This window comes from Bombus pascuorum, chromosome 3 (assembly GCF_905332965.1).
Source record: "Bombus pascuorum chromosome 3, iyBomPasc1.1, whole genome shotgun sequence".
In the NCBI taxonomy this organism is placed as follows: Eukaryota; Metazoa; Arthropoda; class Insecta; order Hymenoptera; family Apidae; genus Bombus; species Bombus pascuorum.
In genome coordinates, this window is record NC_083490.1 from 12,017,623 (window position 1) to 12,042,034 (window position 24,412).

Genomic DNA, 24,412 nt, shown 5'->3' on the forward strand with positions numbered 1-24,412 from the left:
CAAATTTTCATTAGTGACAAAAGGGACAAAGAGAATTAATTTGTGAACTTTTATGATTTCGTCTTCCGAATTACATAAAACAGCAAGTTTTATTGAACATTTTGCTAATCTTAAATTGAATACTCATGTAAACGCACTTTTATGATTTGGAAATAATTGATAGTGTGCCATCTTATAACATTACCAATATAAAGATTGGTAAAGAGAACGGGATTTGGTTCTGTGGTGAATCTTTTTCATGTTCTGGAGGATATTTTTCTGTAAAATTTTGATGCTGAACGATGGATTCCATTCCCAGAACGCATGAAGGTTCGTTTGTCATAAATTAAATTCTGGTATTTATAATTGGAATTATATTTTATTTTAAATTATTATCTGCGACTCTATTCATTTATGTAATTTAATTACCGAATATTTACAAATCCTTATCTAAATTCCTTTAATTAGATTCAGTAATAAGAAATAACACAAGCACATTTGATATTTAAGCATTCATTTGCTAATAGTTAATCCTTAATTATTCTAGCTTTGCATTGTGTTACATTCTTAGTAAATTTAATGTAATTTGTATTTGTATTGATCTATATAGATATTGAAGCACAAATACGGGAAATACAGTCAAAGAAAAAAGAGATTCAAAATGCATCTACTGAAAAGGACCAAGTAGGATTAGGAAAGACTGGTTTTTATGATCAAGATATTTACGATGGAAGTAATAATAAATATGAAGGCTACGTTACATCTATTGCAGCCAATGATGAGATTGAGGTAATTTCATTTTTTACCATAATGGTTGTTTTTTATTGTAACATAATAATAAGTTATGAATTGTATTATTTTTTTTTAAGGATGAGGACTATGAACCAACAACTTTTAGTACTAATAAAAGACCAGGCTATACTGCACCAGCAGCATTACTCAACGATGTTGCACAGGTGTAATATTTTGAAAACAATATTATTCTCATTATTATTAATGTTGCTAATTGTATTAATAATTTTAATTTAATAATGTTTAATTTTTTTATGCTCCAGAGTGAAAAGGATTACGATCCTTTTGCGGATAGACGACGACCCACCATAGCTGACAGAGAAGATGAATATAGGCAAAAGAGACGAAGAATGATTATATCACCTGAGCGTGTCGATCCTTTTGCAGAAGGTTGGTATTTTTTTCTTCTTAAGTTAAGCAATTTGAAAACAAAACAGGTAATTAGATATTAAGTGTGTTTATATATTATTATTCTTGTTGATATTTTGAAGCAATATAATGAGTAAAAAAATAATAATTATATACTAAATAATAATGAAGATTAATTAATTAATAGAGTTAAATATAATTTTTCTTTTTTAAGACTAAGATCACTTAGTGTCTATAAGTGCTAATTATATTGCAACAAAATATGTGCACAATAAAGCTTCTATCACTGCAGTTTATAAAAAAACTAAGGTCATTTTAAATTTATTTCTATATCTGTAAAGAAGTCAACTTGATTTTAATGTGGCAAAAATGAAATTTAATTAGATATTATTATTTTGTTCCAAATTATTAAATAGTCAAGTTGACTTTTTTTTAAATCATTTAATGGTACTACAAACTTGATTATAAAGTATCACAAGTTTCAATAACTGAATGACCATATTACCAATGTCTGTTTTTTATCATTTTTATCTTTATTAGAAAGTAATATAATGTAAAAGATGAACTTAAACTTGTATACAATTATGTTATTTAGTTTTCCAAATAATTAGTAACATAACTTAACATGTTTTAAGTAATTTATAAGTTAATATATGAAAATTTTATTTTCATTTATTCGTAACATGATTTGATTCGTTTATTATACATATCATCCCAGACATAAAGTAATTGAATGTTTCACAAAATCAAAATTTTATATTAAATAGATAGACTTGTATATAGATGTTCAAAGAAGACATTAAATATAAATATATTACAACAAAAATTATTTTCAATATTAACAAATATTAGTATATTTATCTAGTCTGTTTTAATGAATACACATCGAGCAATATGTTTCTGTTGCTGTAGTATTACTAATTATAATAACTGAGATAGAAGTTGTTTCAGATATCAAAAATATTATATTTTATATTGTTTTTATATAAGTTTATAAAAGGCACAAATAATGATCTTTTAGTATATACAGTCAGCTAATTATAATCAGATCTAAATTAGTGAAGGTACAGATTATATGTTGCTTACACAGTTATTTTCTAAAATATTTGGGTTCAGAATATTTATCTCAGTTATTATAACAGTTAATAGATTTAAAAATTTTTCATGCTTAGATTGTGGAAGGGTTAAGAAATAAATAAGACAGACTGGCTTAAGTGAAAAGAGTGAATGTGATTCTTTCAAATAAATACTAATGTTTACATTTTTTTCCAATCTTAGTGACGGTCTGCACATTTGGAATCATCTGCTTACCGAGGATACTATGTCGAAGGTTAAGCGAGATTGAATTGTCACAGAGCATTACAGTCACGTCGTATAAATGATACAATGAGACTTTTTTTTATATTCAATTATAATTTAATATATTTTCATGAGTTTCCTTTTTCACATATTTTTTATTTACTGTTTTGATTGCTTACATGTATAACACATATGGGTCGATAAATTCTCATTGTATCACACATTTCTCGTGAGAACATAAATATTGAAACATAGTATGAGTGGTTGGTGTGCAAATATTATTAATAACAAGAATGAGTTGATTTTTAGATGGCTAAAGTATTTTTCGATGTGGAAGACATGAGCAGGACAGTGCTCCCTATGGCACCAAATTTTCACGTACGTATGCTATATGCCATCTGCTGTTGCAACTCTCTCAAACCCGTTGCGTAATTAACGCGATATTTTATTTACGATTTGTTGTTACATTTACTTCTGTAAAACATTTTTATTGTCACTTAATTTGATGATATATGCAACGTGGAAATGGGAGTCAATTCAGTAGTTTACTTAGAATATACTCAAATATTCTAGGGGCATTTTAACAATAAATATCATTATAATATCGCTAGGTATGTTCAGAAGTTTTTGAAAATTTAAGCATTCATTGAACAAATAACTAATGGTTACGCTCTGCGTGACTTTTGGTTCCTGATTACAGGTGGTAAGACGCCAGACATCGGTTCTAGGACATATACCGTGATTATGCGGGAACAGTTATTGAAAGGAGAAGAAACTGAGGTATATGGTCAGCAATTTTAACACGATCAACTTTTTCATTAATGTTTAAGTAAAAAATATTTAAGATATTTAAGATATTTACATAATATTTGTATGTACAGTTAAGAAAAAAATTAGCAGAAAAAGCCAAAGAAGGAACATTAAAAGCAAATGGTGAACCTAAACCTGCACCTAAGAAAAGAGGTCGTTGGGACCAAACAGATGATGCTCCAACACCTAAGAAACCATCTGGTACAACTGCAACACCAACATCATGGGACAATGCAGATGTAAGTAAATAGATACTTCTGAAACTAATTTTAACATGTGGGAAATAATAAAAATTATTATTTTAAAATGTTATTAGGTAACACCTGCTGCAATTAGGTGGGATGAAACGCCTGGTCATGGTAAAGGTGGAGAAACTCCTGGTGCAACACCAGGCGTAAGTACAAGAATGTGGGATGCTACTCCAGGACATGCAACGCCTGGTGCAGCTACTCCTGGTAGAGAAACTCCTTCTCATGAAAAAACTGTTTCAAGTCGTAGAAATCGTTGGGATGAGACGCCAAAAACTGAACGCGGTAAATATAAAGTATATTTTATTAAGAAGATAGATAACAAATTAGGAATAAATAGTTAAATAATAAATGTTTGTTTTATATATTAGAAACACCTGGTCATAGCAGTGGTTGGGCAGAAACTCCAAGAACAGATCGAGTTGCAGGAGATTTAATTCAGGAGACACCAACACCTTCTGCTAGCAAACGTCGAAGTCGATGGGATGAAACACCTTCGAATCAGACACCTGGGTCTATGACGCCACAAACTCCAGCAACTCCTCTTACTACACCACATCAAACTTCAATTTTAACACCTAGTGGTGTAACACCAACGGGACCTAAAGCTATGGGATTAGCAACTCCAACACCAGGACATTTAATGTCAATGACACCAGAACAGCTTCAAGCATATCGTTGGGAACGAGAAATCGATGAGAGAAATAGACCACTCTCAGACGATGAACTGGATGCCCTGTTCCCACCTGGATATAAAGTTTTGCAACCACCTGCGGGTAAATCATGCAAAATAATGATTTTTAAAATTATGATTGAGAAATATTTAATTATATCTTTTATAATATAGGATATATTCCAATTCGCACACCTGCAAGGAAGCTCACTGCTACACCGACGCCTATTGCGGGCACACCACAAGGATTTTTCATTCAAACTGAAGATAAAACTGCGAAATTCGTAGACAATCAACCAAAAGGAAATTTGCCTTTTATGAAACCAGAAGACGCACAATATTTTGATAAGTTATTGGTCGATGTTGATGAAGAAACACTTAGTCCTGAAGAACAGAAAGAAAGAAAGATAATGAAGCTACTATTAAAAATTAAAAATGGCACACCACCAATGAGGAAAGCTGCTCTAAGACAAATTACAGATAAAGCAAGAGAATTTGGCGCGGGTCCTTTATTTAATCAGATACTCCCTCTTCTTATGTCTCCTACACTTGAAGATCAAGAACGTCATCTTCTTGTGAAAGTTATTGATCGTATTCTTTATAAACTGGATGATTTGGTTAGACCCTACGTACATAAGGTAATTTTATATGCTCTATATAATATTTTAACAATTTTCTCTTAACGTTGATAAATGTAAAAATATGATTTATTTTTAGATTTTGGTCGTTATTGAACCTTTACTTATTGATGAAGATTACTATGCTCGTGTCGAAGGTAGAGAAATTATCTCTAATTTAGCCAAAGCAGCTGGTTTAGCAACGATGATCTCGACTATGAGACCAGATATTGATAATATTGATGAATACGTTCGTAACACGACAGCCAGAGCATTCGCTGTGGTTGCATCAGCTCTAGGAATTCCTTCTTTGCTTCCATTTCTTAAAGCCGTGTGTCGCAGCAAAAAGTCATGGCAAGCTCGTCACACGGGTATAAAAATTGTACAACAGATTGCTATTCTTATGGGATGTGCTATATTACCACATTTGAAGAGTTTGGTTGAAATTATAGAACATGGTAATGTAAAACTACTTTTTAGGGTAATTAAATAAAATTTCAAAAGATAATCAGAGGTCACCGATTAATTTATAGGTCTCGTTGATGAGCAACAGAAAGTTCGTACTATCACTGCTTTAGCAATTGCTGCATTAGCAGAAGCAGCCACACCATATGGTATTGAGAGCTTTGATTCCGTTCTAAAACCGCTTTGGAAAGGTATTCGTACACATAGAGGAAAAGGTCTTGCTGCATTCTTAAAGGCTATTGGTTATTTAATTCCTCTTATGGACGCCGAATATGCCAATTATTATACTCGTGAGGTGATGTTAATTCTTATTCGTGAATTCCAATCTCCTGATGAAGAAATGAAAAAGATTGTTCTGAAAGTAAGTACCTTAAGTTATAATAAGTTATAACATGTTAAATACATTACAATTACATTACAATATAATGTAGGTAGTGAAACAATGTTGTGGAACTGATGGTGTAGAAGCACAATACATTAAAGATGAAATCCTCCCACATTTCTTCAAGCATTTTTGGAACCACCGAATGGCTTTAGATCGTAGAAATTATAGACAAGTATGTATTACATAATATTAATAAGCATACTTACAATAATTACAGAAAGCATAAATTTTATAAATCATAATTTTATAGCTTGTTGACACGACTGTAGAAATTGCAAATAAAGTTGGTGCATCAGAAATTATAAATCGTGTAGTAGATGATTTAAAAGATGAAAATGAACAGTATAGGAAGATGGTTATGGAAACCATTGAGAAAATAATGGGAAATTTGGGAGCCGCGGATGTTGATTCTCGTTTGGAAGAACAACTCATTGACGGTATTTTATATGCTTTCCAGGAACAAACAACTGAGGTTCGTAATATTTATAATCTTTATAAACAATTTCAAGTTTTACATATATTATAATGAATTTATTATATTTGTTATATTTAACAGGATGTTGTAATGTTGAATGGTTTTGGAACTATTGTGAATACATTAGGAAAAAGAGTGAAAGCGTACCTTCCACAAATTTGTGGAACAATATTGTGGAGATTGAACAATAAATCTGCAAAAGTAAGACAACAAGCTGCCGACTTGATATCACGAATTGCCGTTGTCATGAAAACTTGTCAAGAGGTAAATTCATATTCCATACAGGCATAAATTTTATTAAAATTTTACAAACCTAAATTTTGGTAATATAAAATCATACTTATTTGTTTATAGGAAAAACTAATGGGTCATTTAGGTGTCGTTCTTTATGAATACTTAGGAGAAGAATACCCTGAGGTATTAGGAAGCATTTTGGGCGCATTGAAAGCTATTGTAAATGTCATAGGAATGACAAAAATGACACCACCTATTAAAGACTTACTACCACGTCTTACTCCTATTCTGAAGAACAGGCATGAAAAGGTCTGCATTATTTATACAAATATATTTACGTATACATTAAAAAATCTTGAAAAATATAAATTATTTATACCCGAATTTTTCTGTTTAGGTACAAGAAAATTGTATTGATCTCGTAGGTAGAATTGCAGACAGAGGGCCCGAGTATGTATCCGCCAGAGAATGGATGAGAATATGCTTTGAACTTTTAGAATTACTCAAAGCTCACAAGAAAGCGATTCGAAGAGCTACAGTAAATACGTTTGGTTATATTGCCAAAGCAATAGGGTAGGTATAAACTAAACATAGAGAATTTATAATATATTACGTTTTAACATCATTTTGAACTTTTTATCTTTTTCTGTGTAGACCTCACGATGTATTAGCAACCCTCTTGAATAACTTAAAGGTACAGGAACGTCAAAATCGTGTATGCACTACAGTAGCTATAGCTATTGTAGCTGAAACCTGTAGTCCATTTACGGTACTTCCTGCTTTGATGAATGAGTATAGAGTACCGGAACTGAACGTACAAAATGGTGTATTAAAGTCTTTATCCTTTTTGTTTGAATATATCGGAGAAATGGGAAAAGATTACATTTATGCTGTTAGCCCACTATTAGAAGATGCACTCATGGACAGGTAAAAAGAGTATTTATACAAAATCTTAATGTTTTAAATTAGAAATAATTATATAATAATCCAGTTTAATATAACGTTATACAGAGATTTAGTGCACAGGCAAACTGCATGTGCTGCTATTAAACACATGGCACTGGGTGTTTACGGATTTGGTTGTGAAGATGCATTGATACATTTATTGAATCACGTATGGCCCAATGTTTTTGAAACTTCACCTCACTTGGTGCAAGCATTTATGGACGCTGTAGATGGTTTACGTGTTGCTCTTGGGCCAATTAAAATACTGCAATACACTTTGCAGGTAAATCATTCAACACATTGTATTCAAGATATTAATATAATAGATATTTTCATAATGTTTTTACAGGGATTGTTCCATCCGGCACGAAAAGTACGAGATGTATATTGGAAAATTTATAATTCTCTTTATATAGGTGGACAAGATGCTCTTGTAGCTGGTTATCCTCGAATTATGAATGATCCAAAGAATCAGTATATTAGATACGAATTGGACTATGTTTTGTAATGATTTTAAAGTATATGTAAGAGATGTTGTATCATACATTTATATAATCTCCGTAGAAATTAGCATCCTTCGCTTATTATTGTTTATAAACCAGCTAAAATAATTGTATGTTCTTAAATGTGACGCAAAAGATATAGACAACAGTATTTATTTCTTGGACTTAAACAAATTATATATAAATTCTTCTAAATTAGAAATTGATTCTGATTACAAATTTGCATAAAAAGAGATATTTGTCAGTCCGTATATAAATAAAATATTTCGTATTCTAAACGATATTGAATTTATTTCGAAGCACTATATCGCTTCAATATTTATTTAGTTGTTCCCTTAAATTTTATTATATTGTAGCAAAAGAGAAATATGATTATTTTAATTTTATGTAAGATATATTTTCTTCATTTACAATGTTAGAAAAATTCATATAATTGTATATTTACATAAAAATAAAACAAAATGAACTGTATTCTTCATGAAAACAATATCATAATGAAAACACTAACTTGATTTTTTTTCAATATTTTATTTTTGAAACTTAATTTGTTAAACTACTAAAGGAGACTAGTGGCAATTTATCTTTAAATATTTATTTGTAATTTTTAAGACAGTTTAATATTTTATAGTATATATTGTGTAAAACATTCACATACTGAACTTATGTATTTATATTACAATTTTTAAGTATCATTAGAGAATACAGTCGTGTTTGTTTTACATAATATCTGCTTCTTATCTATGAAACATTTATCATAATATTTTTTGTATAAAAATTGCGTGTGAAATGTCTGTACCTCCAAATAGATTTTTTTAAATTGGCATAAAGCATATATGTGTACATATACATACGCATACATCACTGTATTCATGATATTTCTCAACTATTTATGAATTCAATACAATTCCTTTAAGTTCGGTTCTGACAAAGGTGCAATATATATTTTATGCATATTATTATTGTATATACTTTCAAATTGGAAATCAAGCAAAATTTAAAAGCTAAGCTCTTAATATTGTTAACATAGTTAAATTATATATAAAGGCCATCTTTTTATCAAATAGCACTTTCAATAACGTATACATATATCCGTAAATTAGTATAATAAGAATGAATATATCATTTATAAATGTGACAAAGTAAGTAAAACTAGACTTTTTTCTACAATATTTCATTATAAAAAAATAATTGATTATGAGAAACACATAATACACATTAAAAAGTATATACCGTTTATAAAATTAAGATAATAACCTTCGTTTTAGTGAATTTTAAACAATTCTTTTTAACGAATATCGTTATTTCAAAACAGTTTTTGACAAAGCGTTTAATGTTTTGTATTTATTAAAACATAACCATAAACACAATAGAAGACTAATATAAGAAGAACAACCAACTAAAACAGTATAACAAATTAAAACTTAATACGAATTACTATTATATCAATTATTTCGTAATAACATCTTGTATAAATCATTTGTTAAACAGAACTTTGGTATAAGAAGTATATGGAACTATTAACTGATGTAACAGAAGCTGTTTTTGTGATGAAAACGCTAAGAGGAGCTGATTATAGAATCACACTGATACAACATGTACACTTTATAAAAATTTCAAGCTAAATACTTATTCATATGCATGAATTTGTAAAAAGCAATATATAAATGTGACAAGTAACCCCTTGTTAGTTTTCTTTTTCTTTTTGTATCATCTCAAGTTTGTACGAATTTTACGACACATTAAACGGATGCTTCCAATTTTAATTTGCATATAATACGAGATACTCTTTACAAAAAACTAACTGCAATCAAATTTGTTAATAAAACTTATTAACATAAGATGCAATTTCTTAACTTATGAAAATTACATGTGATTCTATAAAACATAACTTCGCAATTTATAAGATACCTCTCCATAATTGTTTAAAATATTAATTAAGAGCATAATATCATTAAGTATTATGTATTTATCTCTACTTATGCTGTAAAAAGTAAATAAGTAACGAAATATACGTACATGATTATTGTGAAAAATATTTATAGAGAAAAAATCGATAAATATCTCAAGCACGCGTAACTGTAACATACAATTTTTGATGAAAACTAAATATATCTCACTTGCATTCTTTTGGACTAAGAACGTTTCATTTCACACATACTACATGGAAATATATTCTCCATTTATCTCTCGTTGTAGTGTGATAAAATTTACAATAGAATATCATATTTCGTATTCTTAATAACTTTGGTAAATGACCATAGAATGTGAAGGCTGTCTCTTTCAGTCACTTCTACAATTAATAAGATTTTTATTACGCTAAGGAATTTTTAAAATATATGGAAGTCAGTTTCAGCTACTTTCATTATTAAATATATATAATAAATTCTTTTTTGAAAATCAGCATACGTAATTTAATATCGCGAATACAGAAAATAGCACTGTAGTATTATAGTGGAACATTTCTCTTTTTTTTTCAAATCCTGTTGCATCTTATGTTCGTTAGGAAAAATTCTGTCTCAACTGTTAAAATTGTAATCTATAAAAAAATACATCGAAGATTATGTATGTTTGATTTTGCACGTTTGTATATACGACGTAATCGAAGATAGTCAAAAAACATGTTTCTCGCTTGATATCATATATACGTTTAAGAAGATTTTAATAAATGTTGAAATATCGTTATGAAATTCAAAAGGAAACGCATGTGATTAGAGTGATATGATCGAAAAAAAATTTCAATCAAAAGGGTGCAACGATTGCCGATGCTTCACCTCTACTTGTCGGCAACGAAGCACATTCATGCCATTTATTTGAATGAGGATCGTAACATTCAACTGTAGAAATTGTAATTTGCGTCCGAAAAAAATTGATTTCCTGACACTGTTCACCTCCTATAACATAAAGCCTATTATCGGCTGCTGCAATTGCAGGGTATGATCTACCCATATTCATAGGTGCAACGCTACTCCATTTGTTCTGGAATAAGAATAATATTATAATAAAGATTTAAATAACAACATTATAATATATAAAAAAAATTAATCACCTTTTCAAAGGAATATCGTTCAACGGCCGTTAAAACTTCTTGATTTTTATTAGTACCACCGACAACGTAAATATATCCATCAAGAATAGTAATTCCCATTTGTGAACGCGCAGTAAGCATTGGAGCTAAATGAGTCCATTCTCTTGTTACTGGATTGTAACTCATTAAATCTTGACTATGCCTGTTACTATGCGTACAACCACCGACTACATACATTAATCCTAAATATGTTAAAATATAAAATCATATTCTATATCTTAATTCAAAAACAAAGGATTCTTTCTATAATTAAATTCATTCACCTTCATAAGCAACTACTCCCATACTGAATCTCGGTTTAGGAAGTTGCCCATCAAGTGTCCAAGAATTAGTTATTGGATCATATATCTCTATCGACCCACCAATATCTTCACCCACCCAGCCACCAAATGCATATAAGCTATTATCCAAGGCACAAAGTCCAAATTCACACCTAGGTTCTTCCATACAGGCAATCGAAGTCCATACATTATCACGTGGGTCGTAACATTCACAATTAGCAATAATACATGATTCAAGTTCTCCACCAACAACGTAAACTTTACCATCTAATAATGCGACTCCTGGTAATATTCGTCCTATTCCAATAGGTGTTACCTTACTCCATTCACTATAAAAGATATTATCATTTAATGATTTAACATGTAATATTTTATTGTTTAATGATTTAACATGTATTACTTTTAATCTGCAAATTAATATTAATTAGTATGTATGGATGGAAATGTACCCGGTAAATATATCATATTTTTCGATTGTTTCATAAGTACTTTCAGCAGCTCTACCCCAACTACCTGCTGAATGTTCACGCCGTAATCCGCCAATCACTAAAATGTTTTTCTTAGCACAAAGTCTAGGTTGTGCGTGAAGAGGCACAAGACATCCTTTATTTGATACTAAATCCTTTTGTATAGATCTTAACGCAACGATAAGACTCGCGTCTTTACATTCTAAGATAACTCGTTCCAATCTCGCTAATGAACAGAGCCGTAAACGTATATGGCTTAATATCTCAAATACGTAACATCTTCTTGTTGGTATATCATGAACAATCCAATTATATGCTGCTTGGAAGACCTAGTAGCATATCAAAAGATCATAATGTAAATAATGTTTACTATTATTTGAACTATTAAGTTTACATTTTCAAGAGTATATACAGGATGTTTCAGAATAGGTAGTACAAACGGATATGGATGGATTCCTTATGAGAAACAAATCGAAAATATAGAATAATAATATTTTGTTTGAGACTTAGTTTCTGAGAAAATTAAATTTGAAAATACTTTGCGTGCGTGAAACACTTGCCACACTTAGATTGCTTCGTTCCTGTGCTTATGATCATGCAAAGATTAGCAATATCGTGCTTGATTTTGGTAGAATGGTGACTTGCCCTACAAGATCACTGGATCATCACTGGATCATCACTGGATCATCACTGGATTATCACTGGACCACACAGGCATTTGAACTACGGATTCTAAATTTATTGACATTAGTTTATGCTTCCGTGATTCGGAGAGTAACAGTTTTTTTTATAGTAAAATAAACGACAATTTCAATAATTTCTTCATTAATATAAGTCTTAATTCTGCTAAAATATAGTATTAGTCAATATCCTTCATAATATGGTCAAAATACTAACATATAATGCAATCAATTAAGTCAAAAACGTTACAAGTACCCGCGTACATGAAAAATTTTAGAACTTTTCTGGAAAACGAGGCCCCGAACAAAAAGTCATTTTTTTATATTTTCGATTTTTTGTAGAGAATCTCTACCCATGGCTACGTGTACTACCTGTTCAAATACAGTCTATATAAGAGTACAAACCTGGAATTCAGTATCAATATGAATATAATCACTACTGAGAAAATGAACAAGATGTTCTTTTGGCAGATCCAAAAATTCTTCCTCTTGAGATACTTGAGGAAAATTGACTTGTATAAAGCGTAGGGCAGTTTCCAAAAGATCTAATCTGTTATGAGCTTCTGCAAATCTATTTAATATAAATATTTTAGGAAATAGTCTTTTACAATAATCAAGGTATATCTGACAAACCTACAATTTAAAGAATGTATATTTTGCTTAGTCTTGCTCATCTCACCTATAAATCCCAAGGGCATTTGAATAATGCAGTTGCTGTTTCAAGTAAGTAATGCAACCAAACACTACTTCATCTAATTCTAGCATATCAGCAGCTGCAAATAATTCTTGAACATTGTCCTGGGTAATATCAACATTCCCAGAGTAAATGAAATCCACCAAAAGGGAAAGTATATTAGCTGATATTGAATGAATTTCTACTAATTCCTGTTGTTCTTCCACCAAGCCACCAGTGAACATAGCATTAAAATAAGCACTTCCTGCTGCCAAAACCGATCTGTGTGCTCTAATAATGCTTCCACCAGCGACCAGGCCTACATCACTAAACTGATTTTTTAGTCTTTGGGTATTTAAATTCCTTAAAACTTTTGGAGCATATTCCCCCACAGCATAAACGGTATTGGAAACATCAGAAGTTTGTTTTACTGGTTGTGTTGCAAAACCCATATTATTACAGTTATGGCCATTCTTTATTGGTGGCACTGCACCATCCGCCATGAAACTATCAAGTTGTCCTTTATCTGCAGTTCCTAATAAAACAATTATCTCCTTTGTGTGATCATAATTTTTATTTGAATACTTCATAAAAATAATTCTTCCTAATTTTATATAATTTTACAATGTACATTTTGGATTCACAATTAATTTATTATAAAGTAGGGAATTGTTAGTTTATAAATATTATTAAAAATTTAAGTCATCTAGAATCTAATATAAGGAAAATAAAAAATATGACACATAATGACAACTAGATTTTAATCGAATAGGTTCATTTATTACATTTACGTACTAATTATATTACTTCAGGAAATGCAGTGACTTAAACAATTCAATTAATTAAAAAATGATATATAGTATATACTTACGGCATATACGCGAAAGCACCTTATAGACGCTTTGAAACGATTTTGTATTATTTTTCCCTTTTAAACGCATCACGACAACCACATTTTCACGTAATTTTATTGCTTGATACCGCTCTTTATTTGGTTCATCCCTTTCTTGATTCCACCAATTATTCACTAATTCGGTAATAAGAAATCTGACATATGTCAAATAACCTATTTAATGTATGAAAGTAGCTACAAAAGAATCACTAATAAGAACGATATATAACACGTTTACGAAACAATTTACGAACATCAACAAAGATAACATGAGCTTGAACTTCTTCTAAACATAAGACTACACATGTATACTCTACTTGTAACTGAATAAGAACACCGACTTTTTTCTATATATCAAAATTAAAGCTTCTTATTCACTCATTCTAGTCGTTCGATTTTGGTAATTCAATTATAAGTTCATTGCCTTTCAGTTATACCAACAATATAATAAGAGTTATCCTATAAACATAATCGACATATATATATTTAATTTGTTATTTTATTTAATCTTTGTTCTCACACAGATATAATTTTACATACATACCGTTCAATAAATAAATACTTTGATGTTTTTCAGATCAACTAATTCAATATTTGTAGTGGTACGAATGATATTTTACTTATAGCTCCATTCATTATGAACAGGAAATATAAATCATCTTGTTCTACTCAAAATTGGGTTTCATGTATCATAGCTTTAAAATACGACATTTATAAATTCTTGTTTCCATTTTTCATATATACATATATTGCTTAAAAAAATATTCATTTAGTTTCATTAGTGATTTAACATGTTGACTATGTCAAGGAGAACGAAAACCCCATCGAAATTAAAGGTAACACTAGTTTCGTATCACATGTTTAATGAATAGGAATACAAAAATTTCTTAACCTTATTTTTATTTACAGACCATTGGTAATCACGACGAATTTTTAAATCGTATATCGAAATCACTTTACTATTCAAAATTACCAGTGACTGAATGCCTCAGTTTACCTGTTACTGGTTAGTATCAGTAATATTAAAAATTTATTGCCATGTTCGCTCTACTTAAATTATATTAATTAAATTGTATAATTTCTAATTAGTCTAATATAATAGTTTTAAAAAGTTATTTAAGTAAAAAATAATATATTATTTTCTTATAAGCTATATATTATTATATTTTAGCTATTTGACATAAATCTATAAATTGCTGTAACTTAAGCAAAACTTTTACATTTTAATAATATTACACAAACGATTAAATATTTTTCATCATTAATGATTATGTAATTAAACTTTATTCTTAGAATTGGCAGCAGAGTTGTTTAATGAAGTGAAAGGTGGTTATACACTTGAAAGATTAGATGTGGAAGAGGCTAGCAGAATATCTAGAAATGCATGTGTTTCGCCATGTTCCCTTGTTTTAGCATTACTGTACTTGGAAAGATTGAAAGATTGTAATCCAGAATATCTTCAACAAGTGGCACCTTCTGAGCTCTTCCTTGTTACCTTGGTATTATGTTTGCCTCAAATAAGATTAAATTAACTATTGAGGATTATTATAAAATATATTGTTTTTTATTCTACAGATGGTGGCTAGTAAATTTTTAAATGACGAAGGAGAAGATGATGAAGTTTTCAATACTGAGTGGGCACTATCAGCTGATCTGACTGTGTTACAAATAAATCAGCTAGAGAAAGACTTTCTCAAAGCTATTGTAAGTAAATTAAATATACTACTGAATTTATGATGTATGTTATTAATAAGAAATCTTACCAATTATACAGGATTGGACTGTTTTTGTTCATAATCAAGAATTTTGGGAAAGACTACAGAAATTAGAGAAAGATGTAGCTTACAGAGAAGCACAGAAAAGAAATTGGTTTTCATATACAGAATTAACTTGTCTAATGAATTCAACGCAATTAACAGCAATAGCACAAGTTGTAGTAAATATATCAACCATTTGTTTGGCAACATATACTGCAGGAGTAATTACTCTTTTAGGCTCTGCCTTAGTTGCGAGCTACCTTCCAGGGACAGTACTTAGTCCAAGACAAATAAATAATTCTACAGATATGAAAACAGATTGTAATCCAGTAATGGATGTAACCTCATTGCCAATTGAAATTGAAAGTATTTCATCAGAAGATATTTTAATTGATGATTTTATATATACGTCCTTAAGTTGCAATCAATCTCAAGAAAATTATGAATATATTACAATAAACGAGACTATTGATGCAAATTGGAAATGGTGGTTAAATTCTATGATGATATGGCTACCGGAATATTCAGGTCTAGAATCGACAAAAACATTGCGTACAGCAAACGATAAAACCGAATATGCAGACACGTCAGTGACAACAAAATTTTTATTCGACATCACTATGTCAGACGAACCTTTTATAAAATTTTGGAAACATATATTGGGGTTTGATTTGGAAATTCTTCTGCACGACTGGAGATATTACACGAACTGCGTTACAAAATTGACACTCGATCATCAGCACTGAACATCACATATCAAAATCTTAAAAATTTAACAGGATATATTGTCTATATTAGAAGAGTTTTCAAAAAAGATATATATATATTTTTTTTACTAACCTGTAACTGGCAAAAAAAATTTCTTTACTAACAAATCATTTTTTCAATAAAGAATATAAAATATGGAGGCATTAGTTTTTTCTTAATTATGACAACCTTTAGGATATAAGCTCTACAAACAGAACTAAATAATAAAAAGAAAAACGATAATATCAGAATATAAGACACAGGATAATCTATCTGTTACTACTGCTATTTATACAGTTTTGATAATACATTTACAATTACTTTATACATTATGTATACATTAAATACATTCATTGTACAGAAATTACACAATATTACATAAACGCTATGATTGTCATACATTAATGTTGCAAATAATTACGAAATTTGGTCTTGAGTATATCGTAAGTTGATAATTTTTTCTCTACTATTGTATGTCAATTTACTATAAAAAGTAAATATTGTAATAATAGTAAAGGTTTTTAAGCGTTTAATATTTATAATTTCAACCACCGTTATGAAAATAGGAAAAAATAGGAATAGGTGTCATCCCGATAATGCAGCCAATTGTAACTCCGATAACACGTCCCTGGATTATTAAAAATTATTTTCTTACTCGTTGTAAATTCTTAATTGAAACGCAATGTAAAAGTGAATGTATCATACCAAATTAGCGGCTGCTTTTGTTCTATGTAGATTTAACTGCATGGGAGTAAGTTTTGGTGCTTTAAAACCAATACTTTGAGCAAAACGTTCTACATAATGTACAGACCCAATTCCTATTATATCAGATATCGTATTTCCTAACGCGGCAGCTGCCATAGTCGATATTGGAAATTTTTTATTCAATATTATTTCAATTTGATCTCCCTGAAAAGACAACATTACAAACTCGAACATACATAATATACATCCGTAATACATACAGCAACAATCATGATGAAGTTGTCAAGAAAGCCAAAGCCAATGAATGGAATTGCATTTGAAATTGCAACTGTAAGAATGTTATATATCATTATATGATATTAATTAAACATCTTTCACAATAACAAGTTCAAAAAATTATTGTATTTTATTACATAGATTATTTTAGTAAATAATTAATATTGAATTTATATGTTTCTTAAATATATTTTGTTGAATATTAATATCTAAAATTCATACCTAATACTAGATCTTTTGTAGTTGGTTCTGGAACAGTTTCAGCTGCAAGAGGAAAACGAAACATGTAAATGTGTATCTTTTTATAACATGATATAATAATAACTAATTAATGAGTAACTATGAAAAATATAATTCTTGTGTTACAACTGACAAAGATTCATGCATTCATTTCTTTACATATACAAAACTGTTGTTTTACACATGTTTAATAACTTTATAAGTGATAGGGAAGTTATTAAAGTTCGTATGAAATGATAACATTATATAATTTACATGGGGAATATTTACTATAGTCAATTACCTAATAACAAATAAAAAAAAATCTATAGGATAAATAATTAATTAATTAAGTACACAAGATTCTGAAAACAAAATTTTATTCAAATAAAAGTACATTTTTTTACCTAAAAAATACTTACATTAAAGTTTGCTACATATGTACTAAATATACCTGTATTCTGTGTAAAATTAAGTTAAGTATTCTGTTTTAGAATATGTTCTACAATATGAAAAGAACATTTAGCGTGCAAAAACATGAAACATTCCACATGAAAATTTAGTGGCAGTAGCAAAAATTAAATTGCAAAAATATTTTAACACGACCTTTTTTTATATAATGAAAATTTCTAAAATTATTTACCTAAATGTTCAACTTATTTTTATACAGGTATCTGGCTGCATTCATTATGTTCATTGTTGAATTAATGGAGGAAACTCATAAAGTTCTTGTAAAAAATATACTTTTTTTCAAAGTGTTCAACATCTTAAATCATAAATGTATCCAAGTTACTTAATGAAATTGTGAGAATTATTATTTAAAAATAGCATATATTTGTTTAAAAAAATGTGAAATGTATAAGAAAATTTGTGTTAAGAAATGTTTCTTTATAATATTTGTAAATATTTATCATTATATATTGTTTAAAAAGAGTATAATATAAAAACATAACTTAAATAGTTTTAATTCCCTTTAAGCTACCATATAGCATTATGTATATTGTGTTAAAAACAATAGTAAGTATGTACATGTAATGTAATATATTACCTAAGTGTGGCTCTGTAGTTGTCTTTTTAAAACATCCAGAAAGTTCAGTTAGAATAGAAGAAGTAAGTAAAAAGAATTAAAACACAATTAAAACATAGTAGCATATAAAATACTAGTTTAGTGCATATTAAAATAAACTTACAAATTGATGTCCATGTAGAATGCAATGGAAGAATATTTTTTATACTGTTAAAGAATGATGAAAATTACACTGAATCATAATATGATAATAATAAATATTATCACCTTTGAAATTCAGATCATTAATAAAAAAAAAAGTTAAATCTTAGTAATATAGAATTCTATTATTGCAATTTACTTTAGTAGTGATGCAAAAGCTATTATATTTCATTTAAAATTATAAATTATTAATTACTGATCATTACAAAAACTAAATAACGTTCTTACTTACCATACTTGCGCATAAACCAATCTTCTGGTACAGGACAATAAGTGCCTGTAGGATCCATATCCCCTAATGATATTTTGCTAGGTCGTCCAAGTTTATTACACCATCGAAAAGCAGCTAATTGGTCTTAATGGAATAAAAGAATAATTCTCATAAATGTTGTACAAGCAAAATTCATTCATACACTACTCATCAGATTTATAAAAAATAATTCTATTTTAATAGTAAATAAACTGCAGATTTTTATGCATTTATGAAAAATTCAAAAATATAAAAGTGCATAAAATGCACATCATATGTAAAAATATATAAATACCCGAAATTGAATACTTCTATAATATTTCATTTGCAAAACACTTGTCTACCTACCTTCTTAATTGTATTTATAGAAATATGAATTTACATAAATATCCGCAATCTAATGATAATCTGTAGAAAAAATAATTACGTTGATATCCAGCTCTATCCTCTTCTGATTTACATTCTTCAAGAACTTTTAAAAACAGATCTCGTTCTTCCGAGGTAAGCTTAGAAGCTACTTCTTTTGCCTTTTCCTTCGTTAAGGATTCAGGAAAATTTATTTTGCTTCCCGCGCTATAACATGTCCTCGGTATACTCCACGTATCAACAAGAAACGAAAATAAAGAATGCTTTCCTAACAGAAAATTATCCACGCAACATAATTTTTGACGACTGTGATAAAATCGCGATATATTTCTACTAAAATACATGATTTCCCGCGGGATAAATACTGTCTGACTAGTTAAAGTTGCAAGCATCGTGCACATCTTTACGAAAACGAATATTCCCTTCCCTTCACGATATTTTAAATCAAATTTACGTGACTACGAAGGCATGTATAGTACTAATATCTGAAATCAATAATTGTGTTTGTTTACTAGTTATAAAGATACACTATACTATTAACATTTAAAGATACGCACATGTACACATATCTTGAATTACATAGATGCACTGGCAATGACTTAATCTGACGCCATTGTGAAGTCACGTATTTAATAATATCTTGAACATCAAAGAATGAAATCGAAAAAATCATTATCGATAAGTTTCAGTTATCTTAATCAGTTAATAATACTGTATTTTTGTTTTTCAAATATTTAATCTTTTAACTTTGTAACATCCGTAGTAACATAAAAAAATTATTATATATAAAAAACAACTTGTAATAATTTTATAATTAGATGTTAAATATTTGCAATATATATATAATATCATATACCAGATATGTATATTAGAATATATATTACTTCAAATGTAAGTAGTTTCTTAAAAGTAGAAGAATTGTAATTAATATTATAATTTATACAACCTTGACTTAAGAAAAATTTATGAATCAGAAAAAGGAAAACGTTTAAGAAGCGCTTTTATTTATAAATTATACAATATTGTCATTAATTATTTATTAATTTAATATTATTCTACATCATCTTTCTAATCGTACTGTTTTAATACATGGCTTTCCATATCTACGTTTAGCTTCATCAAGGAAGGCATTTTCCATTTGTCTCACGATTTCGTTAAAAAATAGATTTGACAAATGCGAATGAATTAGTGATTTAAATTCAAATGACAAAGAAAAATCAATGACACAAGTTTGTGCATTATTTTTTAATCCTGGACTGAAAAGCCATAACGTATTTAAATGATTAAATAATCTACCATCTGAGCATTCAGCTTTTACGAAACGCGGCCGCATTGTCGTTACTTTTGATGTATAACTTTCATTTATAGGTGGAAATCCTATTACTAAGTTCGCTTTGAGCATATCATCATTTTTTAATATAACGTCGGACTTTTTACAAAATGGTACAAAATGTTTATAATTTTGCACATCAGCTACGACATCGTATATTTGTTCCATTGAGAACCTGCGTATATAAAGAACTTGTCATAATATTTTTTATTTCTTCGTGAGGTATCGATCAGTTTAAAATCGACAATTCTTAAACTGAGGAAACTCACCCTACTAATTTACGACCTTCATATTCTTTTGTTCTCGCAATCATATATATTCTTCCTATATATTGTTTGTTAAAATTTTGCTTATTTTGAAGAACAGCATTTTCAAGCAATAAAATTGGTCTGAAAATGACATTAATACTTTTATCATAGAAATTAATTACAAAATTTAAAAAAATCTCTTGATTATGTATTTAAATGGTTCACCGAAAAAAATATTATTTTATTATTCTTTAATCATAAAAACAAATTTTATATTTTATTTTAACAATAATAACACATTGTTGCTTACATAATATTAATTAAAGGAAAGTTTTAAGATTATTAGAAAATATATATGCGAATGAAATGATAGTGACTATTGTTTAAATTTCTAAAAATATAACATTTATCGAAATATTTAGGAACGCTTGCAAGTGAAATGTACAAATATTAGTTAGGTTATGTATTATAATAATTTGTTTCATATTATAAATTTCCTTTTTTATGATTATTATATTTAATATGCATTACATAATTTAGTATCTACGATTATTTTAAGAAATTATCTTATTAATGGTAATTTAGGAAATATAATACACATATGAAACATAACCTAGACAAATAAACAGTATACAGTTTATACTGAATGGAGTATTTAAAATAAATAGATACAAAAATTATGTTACCTATACATGATGGTACAAGTTGACAATTCCACTGCATATAACATACATTAATAAAATTTATATACACAAACATATATACATCATATTTTTATATATGCACGCGAAAACTTTGAATGTTATCAATTTTTATAAATACATTTCGTTGGTTTTTGTCTAATTTTAAGCATTTCACCCAATTAAGATATATTTTATATTACCCATATTTAAAAGTACGAATAAATTTTTTGAATTATTCAAAATGAAACTACATAAAAAACTGATAAGAATCATATAGATACATTAAAAAATAATAGGTGATATTTATAATTAAATGTCAATGAGTAGTATATAATGTATAACAAATTTATTTTATATAATAAAATAAATCCATATTTTAATCTAGTATATTAATTATACTACACAAAATATATTTGGGAGTTGTGTAATGCAGATGTTATCAATAAATAAAATTTTTTTAATTTTAAACAATTCTATTGAGTAACTCCTTGCGTGTCATTGACATTGATATGAAATTTGACAGTGGGTTAAAACGCATTTCTACCCAAGCAAAGATCACAGAAAGGTTGGTACATCTTCACGTGCGTAGCTTACATAACACAGGTACCGCAAACGTCTTCATCCTAATTCATTTTTAAAAAATGGCTGGTATTACACCGCAGGCTTGCAAAAATGCACTTCGGCAAGTAAGTATTGGTAAAACTCATATTGATAATTAAATAATCACGCTTCCTTAGTTATAGACTCTTTTTCTTCTTATGTTGCAAAGTGTTGTGCAAACCTACAATAAAACCTAACTTTAATCTATCGCATCACCGATGTCAATACCATTGTTTTTTTCGTTTATATATTTTGACATTTATACTTGAACATTGAGAACAATGTCACAACAATGTGAAAAATAATTAGTTAAATAATGTTACGCGATGCTTTTGTCCTAATCATTATTTTATTTTTTATTTAATTTAGTGTAATAATTGGATAAATTGTCAGTATATAATTCTAGTTTCTTACTCTATTAATAAATAATTTTTTTATTGTCAATAAATTTTTTATTGGCAAATATTGAAATAGAACGTATTCAATTAAATAAATATTCCATTAAATGTATTATTATATTTGTGAGAAAATTTCGTAACTGTAATTGGCACGTAATCAATAGTATAAGATTAAATACATCTATCTAATTAAATCAAAAAAGATAACACTATTTTATACAATAATTCATATTAACTAGCTATTTTTATTTAAATTCATTATTATATTAGTTTTCATTGATTTAGGTTAGGAGATTTCATATTTCTGCAAATCAAAATGCTGCAGCCAAATTAAAAACCTTTGCTGTGTATCGTTGGAATCCAGATAAGCCAGATGAAAAGCCATATATGCAAGAATATAAAGTAGATCTAAACACGTAAGTTTATTTAAAAATTTTTTTTATGATTCTGTATTATTTTAATTCAAACTCTGTTGTAGCTGTGGTCCTATGATATTGGATGCATTAATTAAAATTAAAAATGAAATTGACCCAACTTTAACTTTCCGTCGTTCTTGCCGTGAAGGCATTTGTGGTTCTTGTGCTATGAACATTGGTGGTACAAATACATTAGCATGTATAAGGTATATACTAATTATCTTTATTGAAAAATTTTCAATAATAACACGAAGTTATATTTAAAATATAAATCCTGATTGGTGTTATTTCAGCAAAATTGATACTGATACAAATTCAACTAGTAAGATTTATCCCCTACCACATATGTATATCGTAAAAGACTTAGTACCAGATCTAAATAACTTTTATAACCAGTATAAAAGTATACAACCATGGTTGCAACGTGGTGATGGAAAGGAAAGTGGTTCAAAGCAATATTTGCAGAGTGTTGAAGACCGTAAAAAATTGGTAATTAAATATTATAATTGTTAATGGAATTTTATATTTTTTATTCTAATGCAATAAAATATAATTTTTTATGATATAGGATGGTCTCTATGAATGCATCTTATGTGCTTGCTGTAGTACCTCTTGTCCATCATATTGGTGGAATGGTGATAAGTACTTAGGACCTGCTGTGCTTATGCAGGCTTACAGATGGATTATTGATTCGCGTGATACCAAAGCAAAGGAACGTCTCGAAAAAATGCGAGACCCATTTTCAGTATATCGTTGTCACACTATTATGAATTGTACTCGTACTTGTCCAAAGGTAATTTTAAATGACCTAAAAAATATAATTCTTCAGTGTAAAATTAATATGTTTTTTTTAAAGGGTCTGAATCCTGGCAAAGCTATTGCAGAAATAAAGAAATTGTTAGCCAATATTAGTGAGAAACAAAAACCTGGCATTGATGCTGCTATATAAGTGAAAAATGAAAATGGAATTAGTCAATCGTATGTACTTTTCGTTCATTATAATTAAATATGAAAATATGTTTGATTAAATGCAAACGAATAAATATAGTTAATTTAAATTATTTAATAAAATAATACATAGTTGAAGTCAAATTTTTCATAAACATCGAATGTGGTTTACTGTAAATAAAAATTCTTCTGATATAAATGATTTTATTTGTATGTACTTCAGCTATTGACTTTTATATAAATATGGAGGTAAAACATAATATATTGAAACTCATTAAATGAATGCAATAGAATATATTCAGTACTTTATATTGCACGTTTTATATCTTTCTAATAACGCATTATTGCTAATATGAATTTGTTGAAACA

At 28.5% G+C, this 24,412-nt stretch overlaps 6 protein-coding genes across 9 annotated transcripts; 3 read left to right on the forward strand and 3 right to left on the reverse strand.

Annotated features, from left to right (window-relative positions):
- Nucleotides 1-148: 148 nt before the first annotated feature.
- Nucleotides 149-8,072, forward strand: LOC132904983 (splicing factor 3B subunit 1). Of its 2 annotated transcripts, XM_060955866.1 has the most exons (19): nucleotides 149-309; nucleotides 590-768; nucleotides 849-935; nucleotides 1,035-1,161; nucleotides 3,140-3,219; nucleotides 3,321-3,488; nucleotides 3,566-3,782; nucleotides 3,869-4,273; nucleotides 4,345-4,808; nucleotides 4,888-5,245; nucleotides 5,321-5,613; nucleotides 5,684-5,809; nucleotides 5,888-6,109; nucleotides 6,194-6,376; nucleotides 6,467-6,655; nucleotides 6,744-6,919; nucleotides 7,001-7,273; nucleotides 7,358-7,574; nucleotides 7,641-8,072. In XM_060955866.1, the coding sequence occupies exons 1-19, from the start codon at nucleotides 282-284 to the stop codon at nucleotides 7,797-7,799; spliced, it is 3,951 nt and encodes a 1,316-aa protein (XP_060811849.1). In that variant the 5' UTR covers nucleotides 149-281; the 3' UTR covers nucleotides 7,800-8,072. The 2 variants fall into 2 exon arrangements, with proteins under 2 accessions (XP_060811849.1, XP_060811850.1); XM_060955867.1 differs by lacking the exons at nucleotides 149-309; nucleotides 590-768; nucleotides 849-935; nucleotides 1,035-1,161 and adding an exon at nucleotides 1,812-2,817.
- Nucleotides 8,073-8,370: 298 nt separating this feature from the next.
- LOC132904989 (actin-binding protein IPP-like) lies at nucleotides 8,371-14,295 on the reverse strand. The gene is made up of 7 exons (XM_060955875.1): nucleotides 13,852-14,295; nucleotides 12,987-13,515; nucleotides 12,713-12,878; nucleotides 11,610-11,956; nucleotides 11,143-11,489; nucleotides 10,841-11,061; nucleotides 8,371-10,770 (listed from the first exon to the last, which is right to left on the reverse strand). The coding sequence occupies exons 1-7, from the start codon at nucleotides 13,919-13,921 to the stop codon at nucleotides 10,534-10,536; spliced, it is 1,917 nt and encodes a 638-aa protein (XP_060811858.1). The 5' UTR covers nucleotides 13,922-14,295; the 3' UTR covers nucleotides 8,371-10,533.
- A 186-nt stretch (nucleotides 14,296-14,481) lies between these two features.
- LOC132904996 (protein CNPPD1) lies at nucleotides 14,482-16,536 on the forward strand. Its single transcript, XM_060955883.1, has 5 exons — nucleotides 14,482-14,708; nucleotides 14,782-14,878; nucleotides 15,166-15,371; nucleotides 15,448-15,576; nucleotides 15,647-16,536. Exons 1-5 carry the CDS (start codon nucleotides 14,664-14,666, stop codon nucleotides 16,373-16,375), a joined length of 1,206 nt encoding a protein of 401 aa, XP_060811866.1. The 5' UTR covers nucleotides 14,482-14,663; the 3' UTR covers nucleotides 16,376-16,536.
- A 161-nt stretch (nucleotides 16,537-16,697) lies between these two features.
- LOC132905000 (uncharacterized) lies at nucleotides 16,698-19,955 on the reverse strand. Of its 3 annotated transcripts, XM_060955887.1 has the most exons (7): nucleotides 19,482-19,955; nucleotides 19,037-19,159; nucleotides 18,625-18,636; nucleotides 17,580-17,621; nucleotides 17,342-17,409; nucleotides 17,082-17,285; nucleotides 16,698-17,004 (listed from the first exon to the last, which is right to left on the reverse strand). In XM_060955887.1, exons 1-7 carry the CDS (start codon nucleotides 19,819-19,821, stop codon nucleotides 16,921-16,923), a joined length of 873 nt encoding a protein of 290 aa, XP_060811870.1. In that variant the 5' UTR covers nucleotides 19,822-19,955; the 3' UTR covers nucleotides 16,698-16,920. The 3 variants fall into 3 exon arrangements, with proteins under 3 accessions (XP_060811870.1, XP_060811872.1, XP_060811871.1); XM_060955889.1 differs by lacking the exon at nucleotides 18,625-18,636 and having other exon boundaries at nucleotides 17,580-17,606; XM_060955888.1 differs by lacking the exon at nucleotides 18,625-18,636 and having other exon boundaries at nucleotides 19,482-19,954.
- A 449-nt stretch (nucleotides 19,956-20,404) lies between these two features.
- On the reverse strand, nucleotides 20,405-21,962 carry LOC132905002 (coenzyme Q-binding protein COQ10 homolog B, mitochondrial). The gene is made up of 3 exons (XM_060955892.1): nucleotides 21,685-21,962; nucleotides 21,020-21,139; nucleotides 20,405-20,925 (listed from the first exon to the last, which is right to left on the reverse strand). Exons 1-3 carry the CDS (start codon nucleotides 21,726-21,728, stop codon nucleotides 20,481-20,483), a joined length of 609 nt encoding a protein of 202 aa, XP_060811875.1. The 5' UTR covers nucleotides 21,729-21,962; the 3' UTR covers nucleotides 20,405-20,480.
- Nucleotides 21,963-22,207: 245 nt separating this feature from the next.
- LOC132905001 (uncharacterized) lies at nucleotides 22,208-24,142 on the forward strand. Its single transcript, XM_060955891.1, has 6 exons — nucleotides 22,208-22,367; nucleotides 22,965-23,095; nucleotides 23,158-23,301; nucleotides 23,389-23,584; nucleotides 23,664-23,888; nucleotides 23,952-24,142. Exons 1-6 carry the CDS (start codon nucleotides 22,323-22,325, stop codon nucleotides 24,042-24,044), a joined length of 834 nt encoding a protein of 277 aa, XP_060811874.1. The 5' UTR covers nucleotides 22,208-22,322; the 3' UTR covers nucleotides 24,045-24,142.
- The last annotated feature ends 270 nt before the right edge of the window (nucleotides 24,143-24,412 follow it).